The 24,019-nt window shown below is 40.2% G+C and overlaps 1 protein-coding gene across 1 annotated transcript in view; it reads right to left on the bottom strand.

Moving 5' to 3' along the window:
* The window catches only part of bmper (BMP binding endothelial regulator), a 52,555-nt gene extending 41,636 nt beyond the window's left edge, over positions 1-10,919 (bottom strand). Inside the window, exons 1-2 of the mRNA XM_038282493.1 lie at positions 10,235-10,919; positions 1,710-1,795 (exon numbers count right to left, since the gene is read on the bottom strand). Of these exons, the coding sequence (XP_038138421.1) occupies positions 1,710-1,795; positions 10,235-10,343 (195 nt within the window). The 5' untranslated portion in view covers positions 10,344-10,919. The remainder of the gene's footprint in view (positions 1-1,709; positions 1,796-10,234) is intronic.
* Between the last annotated feature and the right edge of the window lie 13,100 nt (positions 10,920-24,019).

Genomic DNA, 24,019 nt, shown 5'->3' with positions numbered 1-24,019 from the left:
ATTTTGACACAAACTATGTATCTCTATTTATATATATATAAAAAAACACGTTCTGATGAGTCTCAGTTTTTATAAAACAGCAGCAAAATTCCGTATGAAAAATGCTGAAAAAATGTAAAAGTGAAAAGACATTAACTCATGTCTGAATGTGATTTTGAGCAAATTAAACAAGCCTACAAAGCCCGACTCTTTAGAGTTGCTGTTTTGGCTGCATTCAGACAGGAGTTTAAATAAATGTCCTCATAAAGTCACTGCTCACTCATTCAGACACACCTGTTCAACGGGCCAATCACAAGCCAGCACCGTGGAGAAAACAACCTGTGAAAGTTAAAACTGGATATTTCTAAAACATCTGATTTACTGGTATTTTTATACGCAATCATCCATCTAATGAGCAGCAGAGTGGCTGTAGTGTCAGCAGAATCAGGGGAATGCAAAAACTGGTGTGAGATGATGGAAAGGTAGCTGGAGCTGAATACAACAAAATAAGTGATTTTTTTTTACAGCAGCAGACCAAACCAGGTCCGGTTTAGACGTATCAGTTAAACTCCAAAGTTAGTGGATCTCAAAAACATTTTTTATTTAAAAATCTTTTGGATCCGATGTGTTGGTAAAGGACTCTCTAGAAATGGGGTGTTATGCTGAGAAATACCTCCCCTCTCGCACACTGAGGGGAAAACGGGTTGAAATAAAAACGAAAAGGGAACTTTTACACATATTCTTAATATTTAATATTTCTTTTGCATATATGCCCTAAAATTGAGTTTTGGTGGACAGATAAATTAAAAAGAATATGATTTTAACAGGGAAACATTTCAGTCGATGTGCTACAGTCAGTGTCTGATGAATATATTCTCTGCACGGTGGATGACATTTTCCTCTTTTGCTATCAACACCATTCTATATAATTTCTGACAATTCATAAAGTATATCTTTAAAAGTTCTCTTTTCATTCATATTTCAATCTGTCTTCTCATCAGTGTGCGAGAGGGGAGGTAATTCTCGGCAGGCAGGTATTTCTCGCCATAACAGGCGCAGTTATAGACCTGATATTGAGTTTAATTTGTTTTGGAAGTCAGAGCCCAGATTCTGGATCCATTAAACAAACCCCTCAGCATCACATCTCGTTGCTTCCTGCTGGATAAACTCCGGTTCTGTGACGACATTGAAAAGCTAAAGCTCTTCATTCAGCAGAGTCAAAGCGGTGACACAGGAAAGCCTTACTTGTCCATTCTCATCCTCTGAAACAAAGACCTCTACAGCAGTAATGGGGGATGCGGGGGTCAAAGAGCATGTGTTCCAGGAAAGACTTGTCTCCCAACGTTTTGTTGGCCTGTTTTAACAACAGGACCGGACCAGAACAACAAGCGTGACTGGGAAAAAGCAACAATACCCACTCTGTGTTTCAGTGTGCGTTTTACATCATGCTCAACAAAACATCTACAGAAAAAGCTGCATCATGACATCCGGCTTGTTTTTTTTTTTTGGTATTACAAACTGCTTACTGATAAAATTTGACACTAAATTTTACGATCAACGCAAGAAAACAATAAACCAAATGATCTAACTTGATGCAAAACACCAGCTGCTGCTAAAATTCATTTTTTTGACTCCTGGAAACACCAAGATATAAATGAAAGAGAGCTGAACAAACACAGGAGGCTGATAGCATAGCGCTCCTTAACATGCGGAGAGTGTAGGCTTCCTACCAGGCAGACGCAGGTGATGCAGGGGTTGTCTGTGATGTTGGGGATGTGCAGCACCTCGCCTTCATTCTCACAGCTGGCTTCAGTGCCTTGGAAGGACAGGATGGAGAGAAAACATTTTAATGCTGAGAGGAAACACGTCTTGGATCATTTCATAGATCAGGCATCCCCAAAGTCGGTCCTCGAGGGCCGCAGTCCTGCAGGTTTTAGAGGTTTCTCTGCTCCAGCACAGCTGATTTACATTGATAGCTGATTAACAGGGTTTGCTGAACTGCAATCATCAGAATCAGCTGTGCTGAAAAGAGAAACCTCTAAAACCTGCAGGACTGCGGCCCTCGATGACCGACTTTGGGGATGCCTGTCATAGATAGTAACACCTCGGCTACTGACAATAGTTTTGTTATGCCATATATTCCTAATTTCTACAATTTTAATGCCATAATCTGTCCTTATCAGCCCCACTTCTTTCTTTAAATACTCTGAGTTTAACTTTGTTGAACTTTACTCCTTGTATTCGTTTGTCCAGGTAAAAGGAGTGACATTCGAACCCAGCTCTTAAAAGCAGGAGTCAGTCACTTTGTTACGAGTGGGAATGTAACCTGAACCAACAGTGGGAAACGACTCCAAACACATGGGTTTATGGGCCGGCGCATACAGAGCGCAGTGATTCCTGCAGGAAGAAATCTGCCCTGACTGCTCTGATGTTTACTCATGCGTCTGATCTGTTTTATACACCCTTCCCCCTCAAAACTCCCATGGTGACGAAGATGGGAAACGTATTATCGAATAGAAACAAGCCAATGCATAGACACAGGTGTGAAGGAGATATGAAGATGTAGATGTAACTTTTCCAGTGAAAGATTATAACATTTGAACTAAAGGATGAGAGCCCAATATGCTGCAGGAATAACTGCAGAAATCCTCTTTAACCTCCTTGTGAACAGATCTGGTTGATTGTTAAAACGCAGACATCAAGCTGATAATAAACTCATCCATTTCCTTTAACTTTGGTAAGGGGGTGGTGGCCTAGTGGTTAGGGCATAGAGCTTGGAATCCTGAAGTTCTGAGCTAGAGCCCCACTCCCACAGACCCCCTGCTCCCTGGGTGCCCCATGATGGCAGCCCACTGCTCCCCAAGGGGATGGGTTAAATGCACAGGTAAATTTCTCCAATGTGAGATCAATAAAGTTCAATTATTATTATGAACTTCAACTGTAAGCACATGATGCATAGAACTGCAGGGTTATGTTCAGTAAATTTAGAGACTGCATTCCCTTTTTCTGGGTTTGTTCTCTTTTAAAGACATTTATATCTACCTGCAGTCATGGTTTCTCTCAGCTTGTCGATGCTGTTTGAAGAAGCTGCTTGCTAAGTGGAATTTAAAACTCTCTGAGCAATTTAACATACAATATACAACAAATAAAAGATGTGAAATATTCACTAAGAGCTTCTGATTAAATCAAATTAGTTAAATTATTATATTTTCTTGTTTGTCATTGCAGAGGGGTCATAAGTCAACATTTACTACAAGTTACGCTGTAATTGGATCTCTAGTTGTGGACAAAAAGCTTAGTATCCATTGTTCTGTCCTAATATCCAACTTTAGAGTTGGGCTACATTAAGAAATGTAAAAAAAGGATCAATCAATCTAATTTGAAAGCATTCATTTATGAGGGAAAACCTTTGAACCCTCCTATTAATCCCTAAATTGAAAGTAAAATGTATTGTCTTTGATTGATCAGAGCATAAGAGTTTAATTACCGTATTTTCCCGACCATAAGGCGCACCGTACTAAAAGGCGTAGTCTCAGTTATGTGTCCCATTTCTGTATTTAACACACACATAAGGCGCACCGGACTATAGGGCGCGTTTGTTATATACAGGTACATGTCCTCTACTACCTTTAAATACCTCTACTGCGTATTTAAAAATACAGCGGGGGCAAAACTGAGTATGATTGTGCTTTATTCATGTATTTATTACAAAGTATTAATCAAACCTGGCAGCTGGCCGTGAGACAGACACATCGCAGATGACACAGCGCTGTGATCACTCCTAAATTAACTTAAAATCCTGAAACCTGCCGACGGAATATGTTCGCTTTTATGGGTGCCTGCAGTTTAAATTATTTAGATGAAAAACACCTGCCATCCACCGCGTGAACCCGGAGGCTGCCCAGCCTAGAGGCTGCTGATGAAAGGATTTCTCCTGTCGGCGCACCGCTGGTATGTGGGGGTCTGAGCGCCTCCGACAGAAATAGATAATCTGGATGAACTGACTGCAATTATTAAGTTTTCAGGTGGACTTTCTCACTTAAAAACATAATAAAACTACTTAATTCCCACTGATCACAGCAAATATAGCGGCAAGATTATTTATTAGATTATTAGATTATTTAGATGAAAAAACACCTGCCAGCCACCGCGGTGAAGAGGAGGAGACCCGGCCCAGAGGCTGCTGTTGAATTAAGTTTTCAGGTAGAAAAATAGAGCGGGAGCAAAACTGAGTATGATTGTGCTTTATTCATGTATTTATTACAAAGTATTAATCAAACCCATCAAAGTCATCATCCTCTGTTTCTGAATAAAACAGCTGCGCTAAATCAGACATGCCAATTTCCCCTTCTTCGCTGTCAGAGTCACTTTCCGTGCAGCGCAGCTCCTCAGAAATAATGCCGGCTTTTGTGAAAGCTTGAACAACAGAGCCAGCAGACACGTTAGTCCATCTACAATCCATCCGCAAACTGTGGCGTAACTTGCCCGGCGCTGCCTTCCACTTATCCTGAAACTGTGGTCTCTGTCGGCCATCCATCGCTCCCACGCCGCTCGCAGCCTTACTTTGAACGGCCGCTTCACACTGATGTCGAGCGGTTGAAGCTCCTTTGTCAGACCCCCCGGGATAACGGCGAGCACATTATCCATTTGATTCACCTTTTTTTTCACATCGGCTGTGAGATGGGCACACAGCGATGGTGATGCGTGGAAAAAAACCACCTGGTCTCCTCACATAGGCTACACCTCCCTCAGCTACGCTTTCATCATCTCCTCATCCATCCAGCCTTTTCCATTTGCGTTAATATCATATGTCATCAGAGCGCTGTGTCTGTCTCGCTGTCAGCTCCCAGATCAGCTTCTCTGATTGGTTGATGCGGCGCGTCCAGCAGCACAACTTCAATGTTTCCATCTCGAGCAGCAGCAGCGCATTGGCAGATGCTTAAACGCTCCTGCTGCTCAAAACGCGCTGCGGGACCTTTTGCTGCACCTATACGCGCGTCAACCATTGACTTTGCATGTAAACTCGCTGCTTCTGCTGCACCTGCTGGGTCCGGTTCACACCGATGTCGAGCGGTTGAACAGCGAGCACAGGGTTAATTTGTTTCCCCATGTTTTTCACATCAGCTGTGAGATGGGCACGCATGGAGTTACAGATTAACAGAGATGGTGAGGGGTGGAAAAAAAAACACCTGGTCTCCTTACATACAGCCACTCTTTCATCATCTCCTCAATGAGGTGGTCTCAAAAGTCGCAGTTACAACACACATAGGGCGCACCGCACCATAGGGCGCACCGCACCATAGGGCGTACCGCACATTTTGAGGGGAAAAAAAGACGTTTAAGTGCGCCTTATAGTCGTGAAAATACGGTAGTAATCTTTAGCTTCCTTTTAGACTTGGGACTATAAATGTGAAAGACATTTATCAAAATTGGTCAAAAAAAATCTAGGACATTCAGTTCAGGCTGATGTTTGGTATAGAAACATCCTGAAAGCTCAGCAGTAGTAGAGCTGTGGAGAAAAGCATCATAGTGCTTGAGGTCAGCAGGCCTCAATAACAACCAGTAAGCCTATGAACATGCCGAGTCGTTCGGGAAGCATTCCTGGAAAAAAGCTTTTCATTTCGTCTTGCCATCACAAACATTAACAGCTTCTATTTGCTAAATGTCAGATGAAGTTTATAACTTTTAGCTTTGTAGCACCAGTAGCTTTTATCTAAAAGTTGATGGACAACAAGATCATTTAGAAGGAAGGAAAACAAGAAGCAAAGCTCAAGGGCTCCATATGAGTTGTGTGCTCTACCACCAGGGTCGGACTGGTAATCTGTGATATTGGTCCTAATGTCAGCGTGTGAAGGCCGGCCCTCCTTAAATCATGCCGGCCCCAACACTTACTCTCCGGCCAAAGCTTCTACCTGTGACAGTAAATAACTAAAGAAGCTCAAGAAGTAATACAATGTTAACTACCTAAATGATGCATGCAGTATATATAGCCCTTTCTTGTCATGCACATCTTTGTGACGGTTGGTATATGGTGTAATTTTCTATTTCTTCAAACTGTAAAATCCGTGCAACAAACTAAATAAAAATACAAATAAAATGCTTTCTTTAAACAAAACTACGATGGTCCTCTTACATTTGGAGAATTTATGTTCAAATATTTTGCAAAAATATGTTGTGATGCACGATAAGGTTTTCCATCTAAAGGTTAAGTTTCCCGTCTTACGTGCTTTGTTGCCAGGTTGGGATGTTTTCCAATCTGGTAGTTTAGGATGGCTGTCTATGTGTAAAAATAATTTCTTTAGAGAACAATAGACTTTGGATTTCTTATATCCAGGCGGATTATGAACATTTTTTAAGCTGGAAAACGTGAGTCAGTGACATCTGGCAGCCTTGCTGAAGTGGTGAGTGGCGCTGTCGTGTGATGCTTGAAGATAGATCGATCACTATGCTAACCTAGCACCAATGCTACATGCAGTTTAACAGAAAGATTTTTGTTGGATTTTTGCATGTCCACTGTTATATAAGGTGAAGGATCTGTGATGCTGTGGGCCTCTTTCTTCCCCTGTGAACCCTGCTGCAATGTATAGCATTATCAACTTTTAATATAAAAAGGAGGCTTTAACGTTTACAAACAGGATGACATTAAGTCTTTCAGCTGGATAGAAATCCAAAACATAGGGGCAGATAAACACAGAAATGGTTAAACAGACACAAAATTATCTATTTTGTGTAATCTCCTGAGTCTCAAACCCTGTATTGAACCCAAAACTTCAGAAGAGGTAGAAAAGGGATGTCCAAGTCCAGTTTTCAGGAGCTACTGTCCTGCAGCTTTTTTACGCAGCTCTCCTCTAACACACCTGAATCAAATTACCAGGCCCCTGGAAAAGCCGAACGACCCGCTGATGAGGGAATCCAACTCTTTGATTTAGGTGTTAAAGCTGGAAGTTTTCCAAACGTTGCAGGACAGTCGCCTCTTTCAACTGGGGCTGGACGCCCGTTATCTAAAGGGATTGCTTTCACATAGAAACATTCAGAAATGCTTCGTTCAGAAAGCTTGAAACTTGTGAAATGTTGCAGGAGAACATTGAGTGGAAAAAGAGGGGGGTGGCGAAGTTTTAACAGCATGGCTGCCAATGAGTGTGGCACCAGGGATTCTGGTAAAAAAAAACAAAAAAAAACAATTATTTCCTTAAGGTAGATGTTTTTCCTCACTAAATCAATTCAGGCAAGTTTAATTTCTCAGTTTTAGGTTAATCCAATAAAAGAATTTTTCCTTTTTTTATCAGTGGGATGCTGTTAACACTGTTTAACTTGTCTGGGACCAATATTTGCTCTGTTATAATAAGAGCCAAGAATTTCCTTTGTGGTTCATATAAACAACTGATTCTGAATCATGCAGTTGATGCAATCAAAGTCAACCATTGCAAACTGCTGCAATATTTCCCATTAATATCTTCAAGAGGCTCGCATGGCTATGACTCTTCTTTCCCAGATGGCAATAAATTCTTCCAGTTTGTTTCTGCACGGCATTGCTGTCTCTTCTGCAATAACAATGCCTCCATGCTGTAAATGTCTAATTTATCTACGGTAGTTCTATAGCCCTGGAAATCCACTCCAGGGATTCCTACCACACAGATACAGTAAAGATTTACACGTTTTGAGCAACAGCGGGTCAATTCTTGTTATCTTTGTGCTGTAACCTCCGAACCATTGTCTCTTTAGTTTAAGAAGCTGATGATAGATCAGGAGTTAACCATTCCCTGAACCCAAACTCCAAACCAAAGCAATGTGCTCATATTTTGAGTCAGTGTGATATTCAGCATTCAGAGAGTTTGAAGGGCAGATTTTTTGGCTCATCCACTGATGTGTGACTAAAATAAACCAAACTGATGCGGACCAGGCGATGTGGTACCTCTGAAATTAAATGTGCTTCTGCAATCACTGTTGATTAAGAAGGGGTGTCTAAACATCTGCCCCAAGGTGTTTTGGATGCATAGTGTGAGGGTTCGTAGTGTCTGGCTTCAGCAGTTAAAACCAGCCTGTGGATTCAGGCAGAGCAGACAAACCCTGCCGACTCCACCACCACTGTAAAATTTACAACCTCCGAGCGCAATTAAACTGGCAGGGCTGTAAGTATTGGGGGGGGTCTGGTGATCCGTCTGGGACCCAAAACTTTTCTCTTGTTTTTATGCTGCTGTTTTTTTGTCTTTTTCTAACCAGGTTACACTGATTTTACCTCAAACCTGTCCATTCATCAAGGCTGAGCAAATTATTTACATTCTCTGACCTTTATTTAACCAGGACATCGATAAAGATTCAAATCTCCTTTTTTTTTTTTGTTGCATAAAATCGAAAACAAATGAACTGGAGCTACCAGAGCAGAACACAGAACAAAGGAACTAACAGAATAAAGGAAATAACCTAAACCATGACCTTATCCTTCAGCGATCGCTCTGAGTGGAAATGTTGATCTTTCTATAACAGCTACATCCCACCAAGGAATCTGAAAATGAATCATCTGATTCAGCTAAAAGTAAAATAAAGATGTAACAGAAGTTCAGTTTATTTTAACCCTGCAGTAGAAAACTGCAAATCACAGACTTTGAGGGATAGATTAAGTTAAAGCTTTATGCCAAATATTGAAGATCATTTATATTTACAATTTTGCTCCTATATTGTTGCTTTTTAAAATCATGTTTTATTGTATCTATACTGTTTTAACAAATTGTCTTAAAATTTTTTTCTGCAAAACACTTATTTGTGTACAGCGCTCTTATCAAAAGCTCTTCTGATACAGATCATACAGATGATATGAGGAGAAGGAATCTGATGTGCAGGGATCACTTCTGATTAGGCTGTCTGGTTTCCTGAGGAAGCCCCATCTGGCACATGTTTCACTCTCATCTCCATGTGTCTGAGGCAGGCAGAGGGATAAGAGCCAAGAGTATGGAGGACACGTAAAACCCTATTAGTGCATTGGAAATCTGCTGTTGATCCTCATATCTCCTGGTCTGTATAACTCAATAAGCCAGATGAAGTCATGCACTGCAAAAAATGAAATCTAAATGGGTCATTTTTGCTTAAAATAAGTGAATTTTTTCTAGAATTGAGGAGATAAGTGAGACACTTTTCCAATGGAACAAGACAATTTACACTTAAAATAAGAAAAAAAAAACGATTGCATTTTCTTATTTCAAGTGAATAATATCTAACTATCTTTTTTAAAAGTAAAAATACTAATTCCATTGGCAAACTATCTTATTTACCTGCTCAAATTAAGTGTAAATACACTTAATTTAAGACATTTTACGAATTTCAGATGGTTTTTGCAGTGTGTAAACCAGAACAAATTAACTAAATGAATCTGCTGCATTTTCTAATCATCCAAATGCGCTCAGACGCACAAGTTCCGTCGGACCTGAAGCTGTCAAACCAGCAACCATGCAAACCCCTTCATTCATTTCCCTCCACATCTCATCCTCTGCAAACCTCTGCAGTGCTGAGAAAGGAGGCTGTTAAAGAGGACAGGGAAGTGCTGTTAAATAAAAACAGCTTAAAGAGGTTGGATCTTCGCAGCCTGCCTTTAACTTAAAAAACGATGTAATTATAACTCCCCAAGTAACGCAAACTATAATTTCAGCAAAGATCACAAGTCAACGGAGACCTTTTATCCTAAAGATTCAAATTGTTGAGTCGTTCCTTTGATTTATGGTGTAAATTACACAGAAATTTATAATCTGTGCGGGAACTACAGTAAAATAGAAATAAAATGCTCTTAAGTTCTCCTTCTCTCAGTGCGCAAAAGGATGATTTTGGTAAAGTTGGATCAGGCGGTGCCATCGCTCCTGATTTTCAGCGGAGCTCTAAGGAGTTATTTAATTTAGTAGAAAAATTTAAATGTATGCTTACCTAAGACTAGAAAAGCGCCATTTGTTCTGGAGCAAAAACGCATGAGTGTCTTTGATAGAATAAAGGTGTTTAACTTGGGTCTTGTTTATTTGTTAATTCCCATGGTGATCGTGCGCCGACCTGCAGGCGAATGCCGAGGGATCCAACCCAGAACCTCACCGCTAAATTAGGGTTGATAAAAAGCACAGGGCGCCTGCAGCGCGGCTCCGGATGGTGCGCTGAGCGCTGCAGGAGCGCAGAGACGCGGCAGCAGACTAAATAACCAGCAGTTTGCACGAGCTTTTCCTTACGCGCTGTGGGTTTTGTGATGTGTTATTATACAGCAATATGATCCCTCTAATCTTACCTGTAATTAGCGGAGAGGAAGAGCGAGGCGTTTGTAGCAGCCACAAGAAGCAGAGGAAAAACCTACAGGTGGACCAGGAGGAAGAGTTCAAGCAGAGGGGCGACATCATCGGATCGCTCCAGGAAGAGAATAAAAATATCCCAATAAAAATAAGAAGTCCCCAAATCAGCGCCTGCCTTGGAAACAGCAGACAGACTCTTCAGCTGGTAAGTTGCTCTGAAATGCAGAGCGACAATCAGCCAGACGCGCGGTAATTACAGCGAAATTAAAATGACAAAGACGCGGCTGCGTGCAGGAGACAGCGCGTCTGTTAGAAAAACTGAACTCATGGTAGGAAAAAAGTCACTGATGGGCTAAAAACTGTCACAACTCCCTGTGGTGAGTGTCCAAAGAGAAGCACAGAGATTTAAAACCTGGAACAGTGCAACAAAGTGAGAAAAACACTACATGTGAGGTATCAGTCCAAAGATCCGCTTTGCGCACTGATGCTCGTCTGTCCGGGAGCGCATGCAGTCTCTGTGTCTGCGCGGTGTTAAAAGCCGACCTGCCTCCAGTCCTCTGATATTAAAGCGGACCTCTGGTGTCGGAGCGCAACGCGGAGCCAGAAAGTCCTGCCTCCTCAGCGCAGCCCGGGACCTCCCTCTCTTCCTCCAGCTTCCAGACTTCTGCAGACCTCCTCCAGACGCACTCTGTGGTCCACTGCTTCAGATCTGCAGCTCCACGCCTCATTTCCTTACTACCGAGTCTTAATAATGACAGTTCGTCATACGGAACCTCTGCGCACCGAGAAGCTCTCTGCCTGAAAAATAAAAAAGGAGCAGCTTCTCTGTCTTTAATTCAGTTTGTATATTAAGTTCCTTTAAGAATGAAGGAAAAGGTATTTCAAATGTTATGGCTTTAAATGCACTGAGATCAATATGCTTGTCAATAATTTCTGAAACCCCTGATGCTCCATTTAAAACCGTTAAACCATGGCACACATCAGATATTGCTCCCTTGTGTGACACCATGAAGAGAAGTAAATCAAAATAATAAGAACTAATTGTAAAACTTGATAAGCCAGATGGTTATGTGCCAAATCAGGATCTTTCCGGTTCTGTTCTTTGTTTTGGTTGATCCAGGTTCTGCATTGATTTGTTTAAACAATCTCCAGTCATTTGACCTTTTAGGAAGGAGATGGATGGAAGGAGATTTATGTTTCCCAGAAACAATTTGAGACATTTCTGTCTGAAGCTGAAAGGATAATGTCATTATCCCACTGTAAAAAAAAAACTGAAGGACCCCTCCTGTGTCCACTGATCTGATGATGATAAAATTAGAGATAAACTTTTATTTGTTCTGGTATTCGGAAAATAATTTTATTCTAATTCCTCCTAGCTGACCTAGAGCAGGATTTTTTAAAATCTGATATCAGACATAGAGATAAAAAAACAGTTTGTATATAGTACCTGGTTTTAACTGGCACTATATGAAAGTAAGAACTTAGATGATAAAAGGTTTCACAGTTTAAAAACATACAGACAAAGATATTTGCTTTATGAGACATAATCTTAAGCAACCTAATTATCGAAGATTCCTGATATTAGATCTAGTTCTGTTGTACCACCTTAAATGATCAGTTATTAGAAGGAGGGCTGCATAAAGGACATCAGCAATCCCACATTAATCAGGCTTTTTTAGGTTGAGAGAGGACATTTTTAGATTTGTTTTTTTTTTAAATAAAGAACAGGTTTGATTAAGGAGTTCTAATGTAAAAAGGATTTAGTTATCATTTGTCAAATAATTATAATTATCTTCTTTCATTTCTTTTTCAAAGATTTTTAGAAGTTCAATTTCTTATTTTCCCAAATCATCAAATTATACAACAGACATGGCGGCGAGGGCTGTTGGATCTGAAGAAAAGAATGCATTAAAAAACAGTATAAAAGAAATAGGATCAAAGTAAGACTTCTACTGAGCAAAGATTGCTTTTTTTGTCATATGAAGAATCCATGTATCTCAATGGAAAATCAAACCATAGAACATTTAGATAACTATAGTTTACATGTTTTATTGACTAAACTATGAAAACTTTCCAAACTTTGGCAGTATAGGAAGTTTGACTCCAATGAATCCTGAAACATGGAGTGAAAATGCATCTCAAATTTATCTGATTTATTCCGATTTACAGTAGGGGGAATGTTAGAAGATTCATTAAGGTAAAAGAAAATATACTTTTAAGGTGATAGGCTATAAAAAAAACGTATTTTTTATCATCTCATGTAGATGCACCTCCTTTTACATGAATGACTGCATCATTGCAGCTCGGCTTGGAGATGATAACTGGTTCTGCTCAGAGGTCTTTGATTGCTGACTTCAGGTCATCTGCATTGTTGGGTTCTATCATCCTGGTAATTTTCCACAGACTCTTTATAGGGTTCAGGTTAAAGCCAATCTGCTGGCCGATCATGTACAGTACCAACATGGTCATTGGTTCAACCTTTGGTACCTTTTGGAATGTGGGCGGGAACCAATTCCTGCTGTAAAACGAAGTCGATATTTCCATATTTTCAGCTAAAGAAAGAATGACGTCCTCCAACTTCCCAGTAGGTTGCCATGTTGACAGTGAACCAGAACCAGCAGATAACACTGGATTTCTGTGGCTCTGTAATCTTCTACCAGACTCTGTGTCTTTGATTCAAAAATGAAATGAAAACCTTTATTAAAAGGAGAACTTTGGGCCATCAAGCAGCCGTCTTTAGCTCGGCTAAGATCCTTTTGATGTCGTCTCCAGTTCACAAATAGCTTGACATGAAGACTGCGACATTTGTAGCCCACGTGTAGCTTTCATCTGTACATTTGCGCTACTGATGCTCTTGAAATTTCACAATCATCTTGAAGCTGTGGTTCTTCTGCACATTTCCCTGACACACTTTGTCATTTTTCCTTATCTCTCTATTAATCTGCTCTGCAAACAACCATAACCTTTTGTGGTTAACACTCTCAGATTGTTTAGGCCATAATATGACCCCTACTTACGGTAACAGTTATACATTAAAATAGGCTTTAAAATGATTGGTGATATTTTATGTTCTAATATGAAAAAAAAAACTTAACTTGAGATTTTAATTTTCTGTAAGTCATTTGAATTAATACTAAAAGACAAAATGGCTTAAAATATTTAACTTTTTTTCTAAAGAAATCTATACAATATGAGGTGAATATTCTAATTATTTTACATGATAGTATCTTGTATGTACAAGTACTGGCATTTTAGTTATGGCATGGAAACATAATCCGACCTCGGGAATAAGGTAGAGAGAGAGTCAGAAAGGGATGTTTGAGTTTGTCGCATAGAATAGTCGATTAATGGAGAAACCACAAACTGTAGAAAATCTTTCATAGATGTTCACCATTCAATCTTGCTGAAGCTAAACTTTAAATAGTTTTTCTACACTGAAATTCATTTTAATCTGTTTTTCACTTTTAACCTGATATCACAAGGTTTCAATATATTTCTTTTTTTTTTTGCTGGAGCTAAGGTTTAAATAATTATTTTGGTCAATCTTATTGCTTTCAGGAGTCTCTCTTGCTTTTCTTGTTTAGTTACTGATAAATAAACAGATCTGAAACAGAATTGCATCTTTTCTAGAGAGCTACTTCTACCTTTGTGGTCGTTTAAGGAATAAGAAGCTCCTCACTGCAGCAGGCTGAACGTTAGTTTTCATTTTCTGTAGTGGGAGCAGAGTATAATTCAAGTAAAGTAATTAACTCAAAAAGGTGATGTTTAGAGTTGACAGAGGTGCTCCTGTTGATTGACAAAGCCTGAGACTTGTCCAACTCAGGATGCTGCTTCACAACACAAACATTTACATTTGAACATCATGTTCTTATTAATCAGCAGGCTGGAGAGAACACTGAGGTGGTTTTTGTTAGGAATATTATTAATGATGTGTGAGTCTGTTCTTCCCTAATATTACCTGCCTGTTGCGTGTCAGAACTACACCATATCTAATTAGTAGAGTTCCTCATTCCGGATGTACAGTTAATATCATTGTGTGCATAACAGAGATTTTTTGAAAATGAAATGGGGGCAAGGAAAGACAGGATCATTCTTAACAGCAAGTTCTCTGTGTTTTTATTTGGGACACGGTGGAATAGTTTGATATGGATGGAGCCATGGATGTCTCCTCATCTGCAAACGTGTATAAAGCCTTAAATGACCCAGATTCTTATATCGGAGATCTGATTGTTCGTAACAGAGCACTTCGCTCTCAATCTGCAGGTTTACTAGTGGTTCCTAGAATTTCTAAAAGTAGAATGGGAGGCAGATCTTATCCTGGAGAGAGTTTTCAGCTTTTGCTTCTGCCATCAATGCCTTTGTTTGTGGAAGTTGGAGACTGGCCTGTTTGTTAGTGTAGTCCTGTTTCTCTGACTGTGACTGGCTGGATGTGCTCTCTTCATCCTCTGACATGGGAGTTTGCTCAGAGCTTACTGCCTGACTGTGTGTTTCCTGGATGGGGCCGCCTTTTACAGCTGCTTTTTGTATCTCTACTTCTGTCTCCTTGAACCCCAGTCGGCCTCGGCAGATGGCCGCTCACACTGAGCCTGGTTCTACTGGAGGTTTCTTCCTGTTAAAAAGTAGTTTTTCCTCTCCACTGTCGCTACAAGCATGCTTAGTGTGAGGGATTGCATTCGACAATGAGTCGATGCAATCAACTGGTTTTCCTTAAATAGAAAACTTTGAATCAATCTGACTGTATGATCTGGTGAACTGTAAAGTGCCTTGAGATGACATTTGTTTTCTGAATTGGCGCTTTATAAATAAAGTTAATTGAAACTGAATATAATGTAATGAGGCATACTTGAGTTGTGTAAAATGCTTCTTTAACTGTGATTCGTGGCCAACTTCAACGAGAAGTGAGCCCGGATGGTAAGCACTGTCTTCTGTAAACCTAAGCAAATTCTCTGGACTGAGAAGGAACTGATAATGTCTGTCAAACTGTGTTGTCCTGACTCATGATTATGTAATATTTTACATTATGAAGTGTTATTTAAAGAGTTTTTCTAGAGTGATCTCTTCTCGGGTAAAGAACCAGAGAGAGAAAGCTTCAACGTGTAAACAAAGAGCTTTCCATAACATATTTTTTTAATATATGAGGCAGGCTGCCTGACACTGCCTGTGTGTTTGTGAGTCTGGCCTCTTTAAAGTGAAGCCCATCAGACGGGGAGGAAAAGCGAGTCTTCAAAGAAATAATTAGGACCCACCCAGCAGCTTTTAACTGAGCGTCGGCTGCTGTGTGCTGGTAACACCATAGGGCTGGTTGAAGTGCAAGTGTGTGAAGAAAGACGCTCAAAGGGAAACCCACTTTAGGAGTAGAGGGAAGAAAAGGAAAGCTCCCGTTTTAAGAAGAAAGAGACAATGTGAAGAAAGAAAGAAAATCAAATAAAACACCACACTGTAAAACGTAACCATCAATTTGAAGATTAGTGGTGAAGAAAACTCCAGAAATTGGGTAAGGTTTGGTTGTAGGAATATTAACCACTAGATGGCAACAGAGAAAAGATGGGGGTTTGATCTGCTCTGACCACAACCTGCTCTCTGTGCAGCCAGAAAACTTTCCTGGACACATAAACCTGGAAGAGGGAAGCAAAGTCAGGAGCTGAAATCTACACCTCTAGTTCCCAAAGTCGGCAACATTCATGTCCAAATATTTATGTTTGCACAAAAATTCAAATTGTCTATTTGAAAATGTTTTTAATATGATATTTAAACAAGATGGATGGATGGATGGACGGACTTCTAAAAAAGAACATCATTAATGAAATCTAGAAAAAAAAACATATTTTTGCACCCTTCTTCCTTTCCCATGTTTGATTCCAAACTTTTCTCGACTTTTCAGGATCTCTAAAGTTTAAAACTGTTAATAAACAAATTTTCTCTTAGCTGTAAACATAAAGCTGAACATCTTGAGTCTAGTGACAAATTAAACTCCTGACATTTAAATTTATTTTCCAAGCTACTGTTTTAAATAGATTCATGTCTGTAGCTGTAAAAATGTAACAACATAAAATTTTAAGTATTTTAAGTATTTCATTACAGTGCAATGAAATATATCAAATTATTATAATGTAATTCTTTACCAGGATACTTGAACGTGTTTTGATCCAGTCATTTACTTTGGGATATATAAGAAAAAGAGACAAAAATCTCTTGCCTTTAAAGCAGGAGTGTTTAACTTCAGTCCTCAAAGGCAGCTGTTCAATAACTTTTAGACATTTTGTATTTTCTGGTAGAAACTGAAATCCATTTCCTTATTACCTGAACAAAGTGCAAAAAACAGGAGGCCTTTTTTCCCCCAAATTGACCAGATGAATCCCTTGAAAAACAGATACCAAAGATTCTGGTATTAGCTGGATATGTAACCCCTGCTTACACAGACAGACAGGCATATATGGAAAATGTGTAACAAGTATATAGAAATCATTCTTCATGTAAATATTAATATGATTTTTATCATATCTGGTTCTTTTATTTTGCTACACTTTGAGGACTTTATATATTGCAGCATAAATATTATTATGTGATACAGTTGAAATTTATTTGGAAAAAATGTAAATATACACATTTAAAACTTTCATGCCAATTAAGCTTATTTGAATTATCTGTTGCACACCTGAATTATTGACAAAAGCCGGTTTTTAGCTAGCATTGGAGTCCTACTATGGACCATATCTTATTGTATTGAAGCAGAGACACAAGTACAAGTTAAAGGTAATCCAATTTTGATGTGTCCTTTAAAGCAAAAATTAGATAATAGTGCGATTACTGAAGAGAAAGAATGTGAGACTGATAACTCTGTGGGGATTGTTCCGTATTAGTTTGTCTTAATCATGTGGGAATAACCTGAGGTGATGGAACATGTGACGTCTCTACTGCCTGCAGACGGGAGTGAGCGCCCCAGCAGCCCTGAGGTTAAAGCCCCTGCAGCCAGTGGGTCTGGGAGGCTGGAAGGGTTGGGGGGCTGGGCACAGCTGTCTGAGTCAGGCCAAAGAGCCTTCCAAAGAACCCTGGGCTGGCTCTTTATACACTCGAACCTGAGTTTGAATTCAATTTCTAGCCATCGGTTCTGGCATCAGAAAAGTCCACCATCTGAGGCAGGAACTTTCCCACACAGAGAGAACATAAAGCTCAATGAGCTGATCGCTGCAACACAAACACGAATAAAAGCTTCATATGAAAATGCAGTGACAAGACAGCTGCCACTCAGGCATTTTAAAATTAGGGCGGAAAACTATTTGGAGGCTTAAATAAACTAAAATAATATCACCAATAATGCATTATATTTAAAGCGCCGGGAGACCCAAGGACACTGTACAAAAAATACACAGTATTGCATAGCATGCACTATATCAAAGACAGGGAAGGCAATCAGTCGACGTAAGCAGTCACAAACGGACGAGTTTTTAGCCTCAATTTAAACTTAGGTGAAGTGTCAACATTACAAATATCAGGAGGGAGAGAATTTCAGAGATTGGCGGCAAAGATCTGCTCCCCATGGCGACAAGGTGGGCAGGAGGCTAAAAAACGGTGGACGGAAGAGGAAGATCTAAGGGTAAGGGAGGGGGAGGCAATCTGAAGGAGATCAGAGAGCTATGGGGAGAAAGATTTTAGATGACCTTGAAAGCAAAGAGGAGGATTTTGAACTGGATTTTGAAGCTGACAGGAAGGCAGTGAAGCTCTTGTAGTACAGGGGTGATGTGATGGAATGAGAGGGTTTAGGCAATTAAACAAGCTGCTGAATTTTGGGCCAACGGAATCTTATGGAGAGATTTCTGGGGAAGGCCAAAAAGAAGAGAGCTGCAGTAACTGATGCGGGATGTGACCATGCTATAGACAAGAACAGAAGCAGAGTGCGGGGAAAGAGAGGCTTGAAGATGATGAATATTTTTTTGTTGAAAATAGGGCAGAACGGTTAATGTTATTGGTGTGGGAGGTGAATGACAAGAGTGCTGTCAAGGATGAAACTCTGACTTTTGACCCGAGAAGAGGGAGAGACGGTGGAAATGTCCATTTTAAAGGCACACTATGCAACATTTTTCAGTTAATTAATGTGTTCCATAACGTTTTGGATGACTAAATGAGTCATTTCAGGATGAACAAAGGTATTCTCGGCCGCCCTGGTGGTCTGTGGGGGAAATACCGCACTTGCAATTGCAGGAGCCCTCGGCCCGCACCCACAGGCTCAGAAGTCTCACGAGAGTCGGTCTTGCTTTACGGCGAGAACTGCTACACGCCCCCAGTTAAAAGCATGCTCGTTGCTAGCACAGTGGCGATCTTTGTGCAGTTATGCTACGTTCACATCGGACGCAGCAAAATTGCGTCTGCTGCTTCATTTTTGCTGCTTGTACCAGTTAGTTCTGACGCGTGGCTGAAGCAGCTTTGCTGCTCTGGCTGCGTGGTGCAAAAGTGGGTCTGACGCGCGTTGGGTGGAGCTACTCTATCCTTTCTCTGCCTTGCAGCTATATTTGCTGTGATCAGTGGGAATAAAGTAGTTTTAATATGTTTTTAAGTGAGAAAATACACCTGAAAACTTAATCAGTGCAGTCAGTTCATTCAGATTATCATCCTGCCTTCCAATATTTTTTCTGTCGGAGCCGCTCAGACCCCCACATACCAGCGGTGCGCCGACAGTAGGAATCCCTTCATCAGCAGCCTCTGGCCGGGTCGCCTCCTCGCGGTTCACAGCGGCAGCTGGTAGGTGTTTTTCATCTAAATAATCCAAACTGCAGGCAGCAGGATGATAAAAGCCAACATATTCTGCCGGCAGATTTCTGCATTTTAAGTTAATTTAGGCGTCAATAAACTGTTTAATAGGAGAGATCATAACGCTCTGATCATCAGTGCTGTGTCTCTCTCCCTGCCAGCTCCCAGATCAGCTTCTCTGATTGGTTGACGCGGCATGTCGAGCAGCAACAATTAAAATTTTCCATCTCGAGCAGCAGTGCGTTTGCGGCGCGTCACACGCGTCAGATGCTTAAATGCGCCCGACGCGCTGCTTCAGCTGCTCAGACGCGCTGCGCCTGCTGCTCAAAACGCTCCACAGGACCTTTTGCTGCGCCTTGACGCGCGTCAACCATTGACTTTGCATCTAAACTCGCTGCTTCTGTCGCGCCAGCTGCGTCCGGTGTGAACGCAGCATTAGTCATTCGTTGCGTTCGCCTGTCTGCTAAGCTCAAAACAACCGCGCCTGGCTTGACGGAGAAACCAGGAGAACAGCTGTGCATATTTACGACAGTGCACTTTTACTTTCGCCCTCTGGGGGGAGCCTCGCTGGAAAATCAACACCGGTTGCATAGTGTACCTTTAAGAGAGAAACTGCCAGTCTTGGATAAAACTAATTTGGTTCCTACCAGGAGAATCTCTGTTTGGTTGCCATTGAGTTTAAAGTCGAAGGGAAGCAGTTCCAAATTCTCCCTAGTGGTGCACGACTTTACACTAGTGAATAAAGTGAATGTGATTGATCATTCATCAAGAGGGTGGGATTGTTGTGCGGAAGGTTCGCAAGCACGTTTGGTTGGGGTCGGTTTGTGGGAAGCATTTGCTAACAAGTTAGCAAAATAGTGCTAGCAGTTTCCCAATGGGAAATTCCATTGGGACCAAGTAACACTGAATTGGTGACTTAGAAACGACACTGTCAAGGAACGCTATGGACAGCGGAAACATGCAAGAGGAGGAGAGTTTAGTGTCGGAGGTCGTGGATGAGTCTCCTCAGTAATACATTTTTTATTTAGAGGAGGAGAGTGGGGATGAAGTTGAAAGCGGCAGAAGCTTGGTTTGGTGCAGAAGGCTTACAGCCGTACATGTTTGAGCCCTTGCCTCGCAACGCTGCCAGTTCTGTTAGCTCTATGCCTGCAGAAGACACAGACGTCCATCCCCGTGAACACTGGGAAGGAACTCAATGGGAAATGAAATTATTCTTATTTCAACCGTTGCGTATATTAGCTGCGACATATGAATCAAGAAGCTATGACCGAAAAAATGTGATTGACAGATGACCGTTAATATATGATTGGCTGAATTTAGGTGTTCAGGCTGACGTATAACTAACTAGCATGCATTAGATAACGGGAAAAAAAACACAGATTTTAAGACAGGATTTTTTTAAAAAGTGGAAATGTTCTAAATTTTGGGACAATATCGTCTGATAGAATACGTTTATATACAGTACATGTTTAAGCCAGAATGATTTGATATTTAAATATGACTTCCCTACGACTTTAAGGTAGTTAGAGGTTAACCAGGCTTTGATTTCAGCAAGGTAGGAGGTGAGCGAGGGAGTTTGGAGTTAGGTGCAACAGATAAATAGAGCTGGGTGTCATCGAAATAGCAATGAATATGGATATCAAATTTCTAAAAGATGTTACCGAGTGGCAGAAGGTAAATGATTAAAAAGTAGGGGCCCAAGGACAGAGCCCTGAGGCACACCAGTTGTGACAGAAGATGGATCTTTTGTAGAAGGACTTAATGTGGATGAACTGAATACGGCCAGAGAAGAAGGAACTGAATGAGTGGTGGGGTGTGTGAATGATGCCAAATGAAGATAGTCTATTGACAAAGAGGGAGTGAGAAACTGTGCTGTAAGCTGGACTCAGGTCCAGAAGGATAAGAATAGAAATGCAACCTGAGTTGGCTGCCATCAGGAGGTCATTTGGGATTTCTAGGAGAGCAGTTTAAGGACTGTGGGCAGAATAGAAACTGGATTGGAATTTTTCATACAGGTTATCATACATTAGATGAGAATAAATTTCAGAGCCAACTTCGTTTGTTTAGGTGGAGACGGCAGCAAAATGAGGACATCAATGGGATTAAATAGAAACATGAGCCAGAGAACAATAAAACTGCACAGAAATGCATAAAACTTGTCATAAAGCAGTCACTTTCTGGGCCTGCTCTGAATTCACTAAACATGCTACTATCTTAATAGAATAATATGTATTTATTAGAGAGAAAGTAGACTTGTTTATGTTTAATCTACTTAGTATTACCATCTCTATGGAAATACAGAAAACACAATTAACATTGGTGCAGAACTCACCCATGTTTCAAAATTCTTTTGGAAAATATTGCTAATACAAAAACAAATACTGCTGCAGGACAAATGTTAGTTAACCTAATTAGTGGAGTTGGGGCGAGTCTGCCAGCCGAGGGATCAGAGCTCCAACATCAGACTCAGACAGAGCTGGCAGCACAGAGGGTGGCGCTACGCAATAAAAACAAATTGTATCATGTAACCGTTTGCATTTTACATCCTTGTAAGTGAGTTAAACTGCAGATATTTAAGATGTTTATGGAGCTTTTTATGAATGACCTCTTATTTTCACAACACAAAACAACACCCTGGAAACTGGATATAAAGTGTTAAAGAGCTTTGCAGAGCTTTGATGTGTATACTCCATCTATGTATACTCCATCTGCTTTCTCTGCATCCTTCAGAGAGCATGTTGAGATGTTTTCAAATAAACGCAGGAGCTCTCTCATCTATCATACTGCTTGTTTTACAAGCTTCTTGCAGGGAAGTGGGCAAAGACTTCATCTTATGGCGTTTCACCCTGCAGTCGGACAGAATCCACCAATTTCCACTTATTTTACAGGAAGGAAGCTGGGAATGATTTTTCTTTCGGGTTTCAATGGCCCAGAGGTCATGAAACTAATACAGGATATAACTGACTTTTTAAAACCACAGTTCAAGTAAGAAAAAAATAAAAACGGTAAAATTGCTGCGGTGGGAAATGGGGGTGGGTTATCTATGATTTTGGCAAAGCTCATTTTTCAGATCATTACCTGTGAACCAAAGCCACTGATGCATTCAGGGTTATAATTACCTTTTTGCCTTATGGAAATAATGAATGTGTCTACCTGAAGCAGTAGCTACGCACCATCCTGAGTTAGTAAAGTCAGCATTTATAGCAGCAGCAGCAGCAGCAGCCTGAGCTGTGAAATTCAGCATGCTTTGACACCTTCACAGCTGCATCCAATCAGGCAATTAACACGCTGAAGTCGAACTACCACCCACACATCCGCACTGTACCTTAAAGACCAGATGGGGTTCGCTGCTGGATGGCCAAAAAGGAAAGGAGGTGGAATTTTATCTACAACTGTAGAATGCATAGATATGTCAAAGATGTTCTCTATAGCATCATTAATAATAATAAAAAATTAGCTCAGCAGACAGCTGAACTTAAGAGTTCAAGGTTGGAACACCATCACTAACGCTAAGGTCAAAGTGGAAGAAGGTAGTGAAAAGAGAAACTGACATCCACCCTACCAGTTTGAATGTTTGTCTTCGTTGATGAGTTGGAAGTCATGAATAAAAGCGACAGAAGTGAGAACATTTTGACTGGTTTGGTTTATTCTATTTACTCGTTGTACGATTTAACTGACGTACTGTGAAAGGTATGTCCAGAATAGAGATGATAAAGAGAGGCACACAGAGAGATAAAGCAGAGGATTTAAATGAGGATGGATGTATGAACAGATTAAAGCATCTAGAGAATGTGACAGCTGAGTCTGAAAATATTAACGATTTCTAGTGAATGATAAGATTTTTAGGGATACAAATGATAAATGAAATTTCAATCCTTCCTAAAGTGTATGGAAACAGTGTGTATATTTATTTAAAATCTGTCAGGAAGAAGGGAGGTGAATGGCAGTGGATTCCATATAGGAAAGAGGAACATATGCATTTATGTACAAATGCATTAATCTTTAAACACTGATTGCAACAAATCATGGGCAGAATGTCCATCCAATAAAACTTTCCCCTAAATAAATTAACTGAGAAAAGAAAACGTAATAAATTCAATAGTTATAGAAAATTATGCAGAAAACACTTTAAAGTTGTAGGGAAGCGGCTGTTCCAACCAGTGTGCAAAATACCTGTCAATATTTGGGGGGGTCCCCATCTCCCAATTGTTGCGCAATATTGATCTAAATGTTCTCAATATGCAGTAGGCCTATAACATTTCAAAGTCAAAGTCAGCTTTAATGTCAATTTTTCACATTCACCAGACATACAAGGACTCGAGAGGATGTTTCTCATTCACCAACAGTAAAACAGATAGAGTGCACAGGCACAACAGATAAGATCAGTTCCTAATACTAAAATTTAATTTCACAATAAAATATAAAATGTACAATAATATAAAAAAGGCAGATGGTAATGGCAGCAGAAAAATAACAATAATAATAATAATAATTATTATTATAAAGGTGAATAAAATGACTTCCCTATGACTTTAAACTAGTCATCCACAGATTAGCCTAATCAGGACACGTTAGACTGGGTATATAATATGTATAATTTACAGTTAAACTGTTAGAATGCAGAGATAGGAAACCTCTGACACTGTTTAATGAAATAAAGATAATCTAGTAATAGTACAGAAAAAACTTGATGTAATTTGAGTAATTTTCTCGAGAGATCAAAAGTCAGGATCAGAATTGTTAAAAAAACCAAAACAAAACAAATAAAAATCTGATTAACTTCAGTTTCTTGACTAAAAACCGCTGAACCTGCATGATCATGTTTACGCCTTAAACTCAGTCAAACAAGCATAAACTGTGAAATAAACCCCAGAGAATAACGTCTGCACCTTTAAATCCAAACCCTGCTTATCCAGTCTGCTGCTGAGGATCTGCAGCTTTCTGATCCTTCAACTCTTGTTTGATGTTTTTTTTTTTTTTTACGGCTGGGTGTGTGCAGCTTAGTCTCAAATTTGAGGTGATTTACTGGACACAAGAGT

The sequence above is a fragment of the Cyprinodon tularosa genome, unplaced genomic scaffold (assembly GCF_016077235.1).
Source record: "Cyprinodon tularosa strain WSP-4 unplaced genomic scaffold, ASM1607723v1 ctg184, whole genome shotgun sequence".
In the NCBI taxonomy this organism is placed as follows: Eukaryota; Metazoa; Chordata; class Actinopteri; order Cyprinodontiformes; family Cyprinodontidae; genus Cyprinodon; species Cyprinodon tularosa.
Note: the sequence above shows the minus strand (reverse complement) of the source record. Positions and strands in the feature narration are given on the sequence as shown.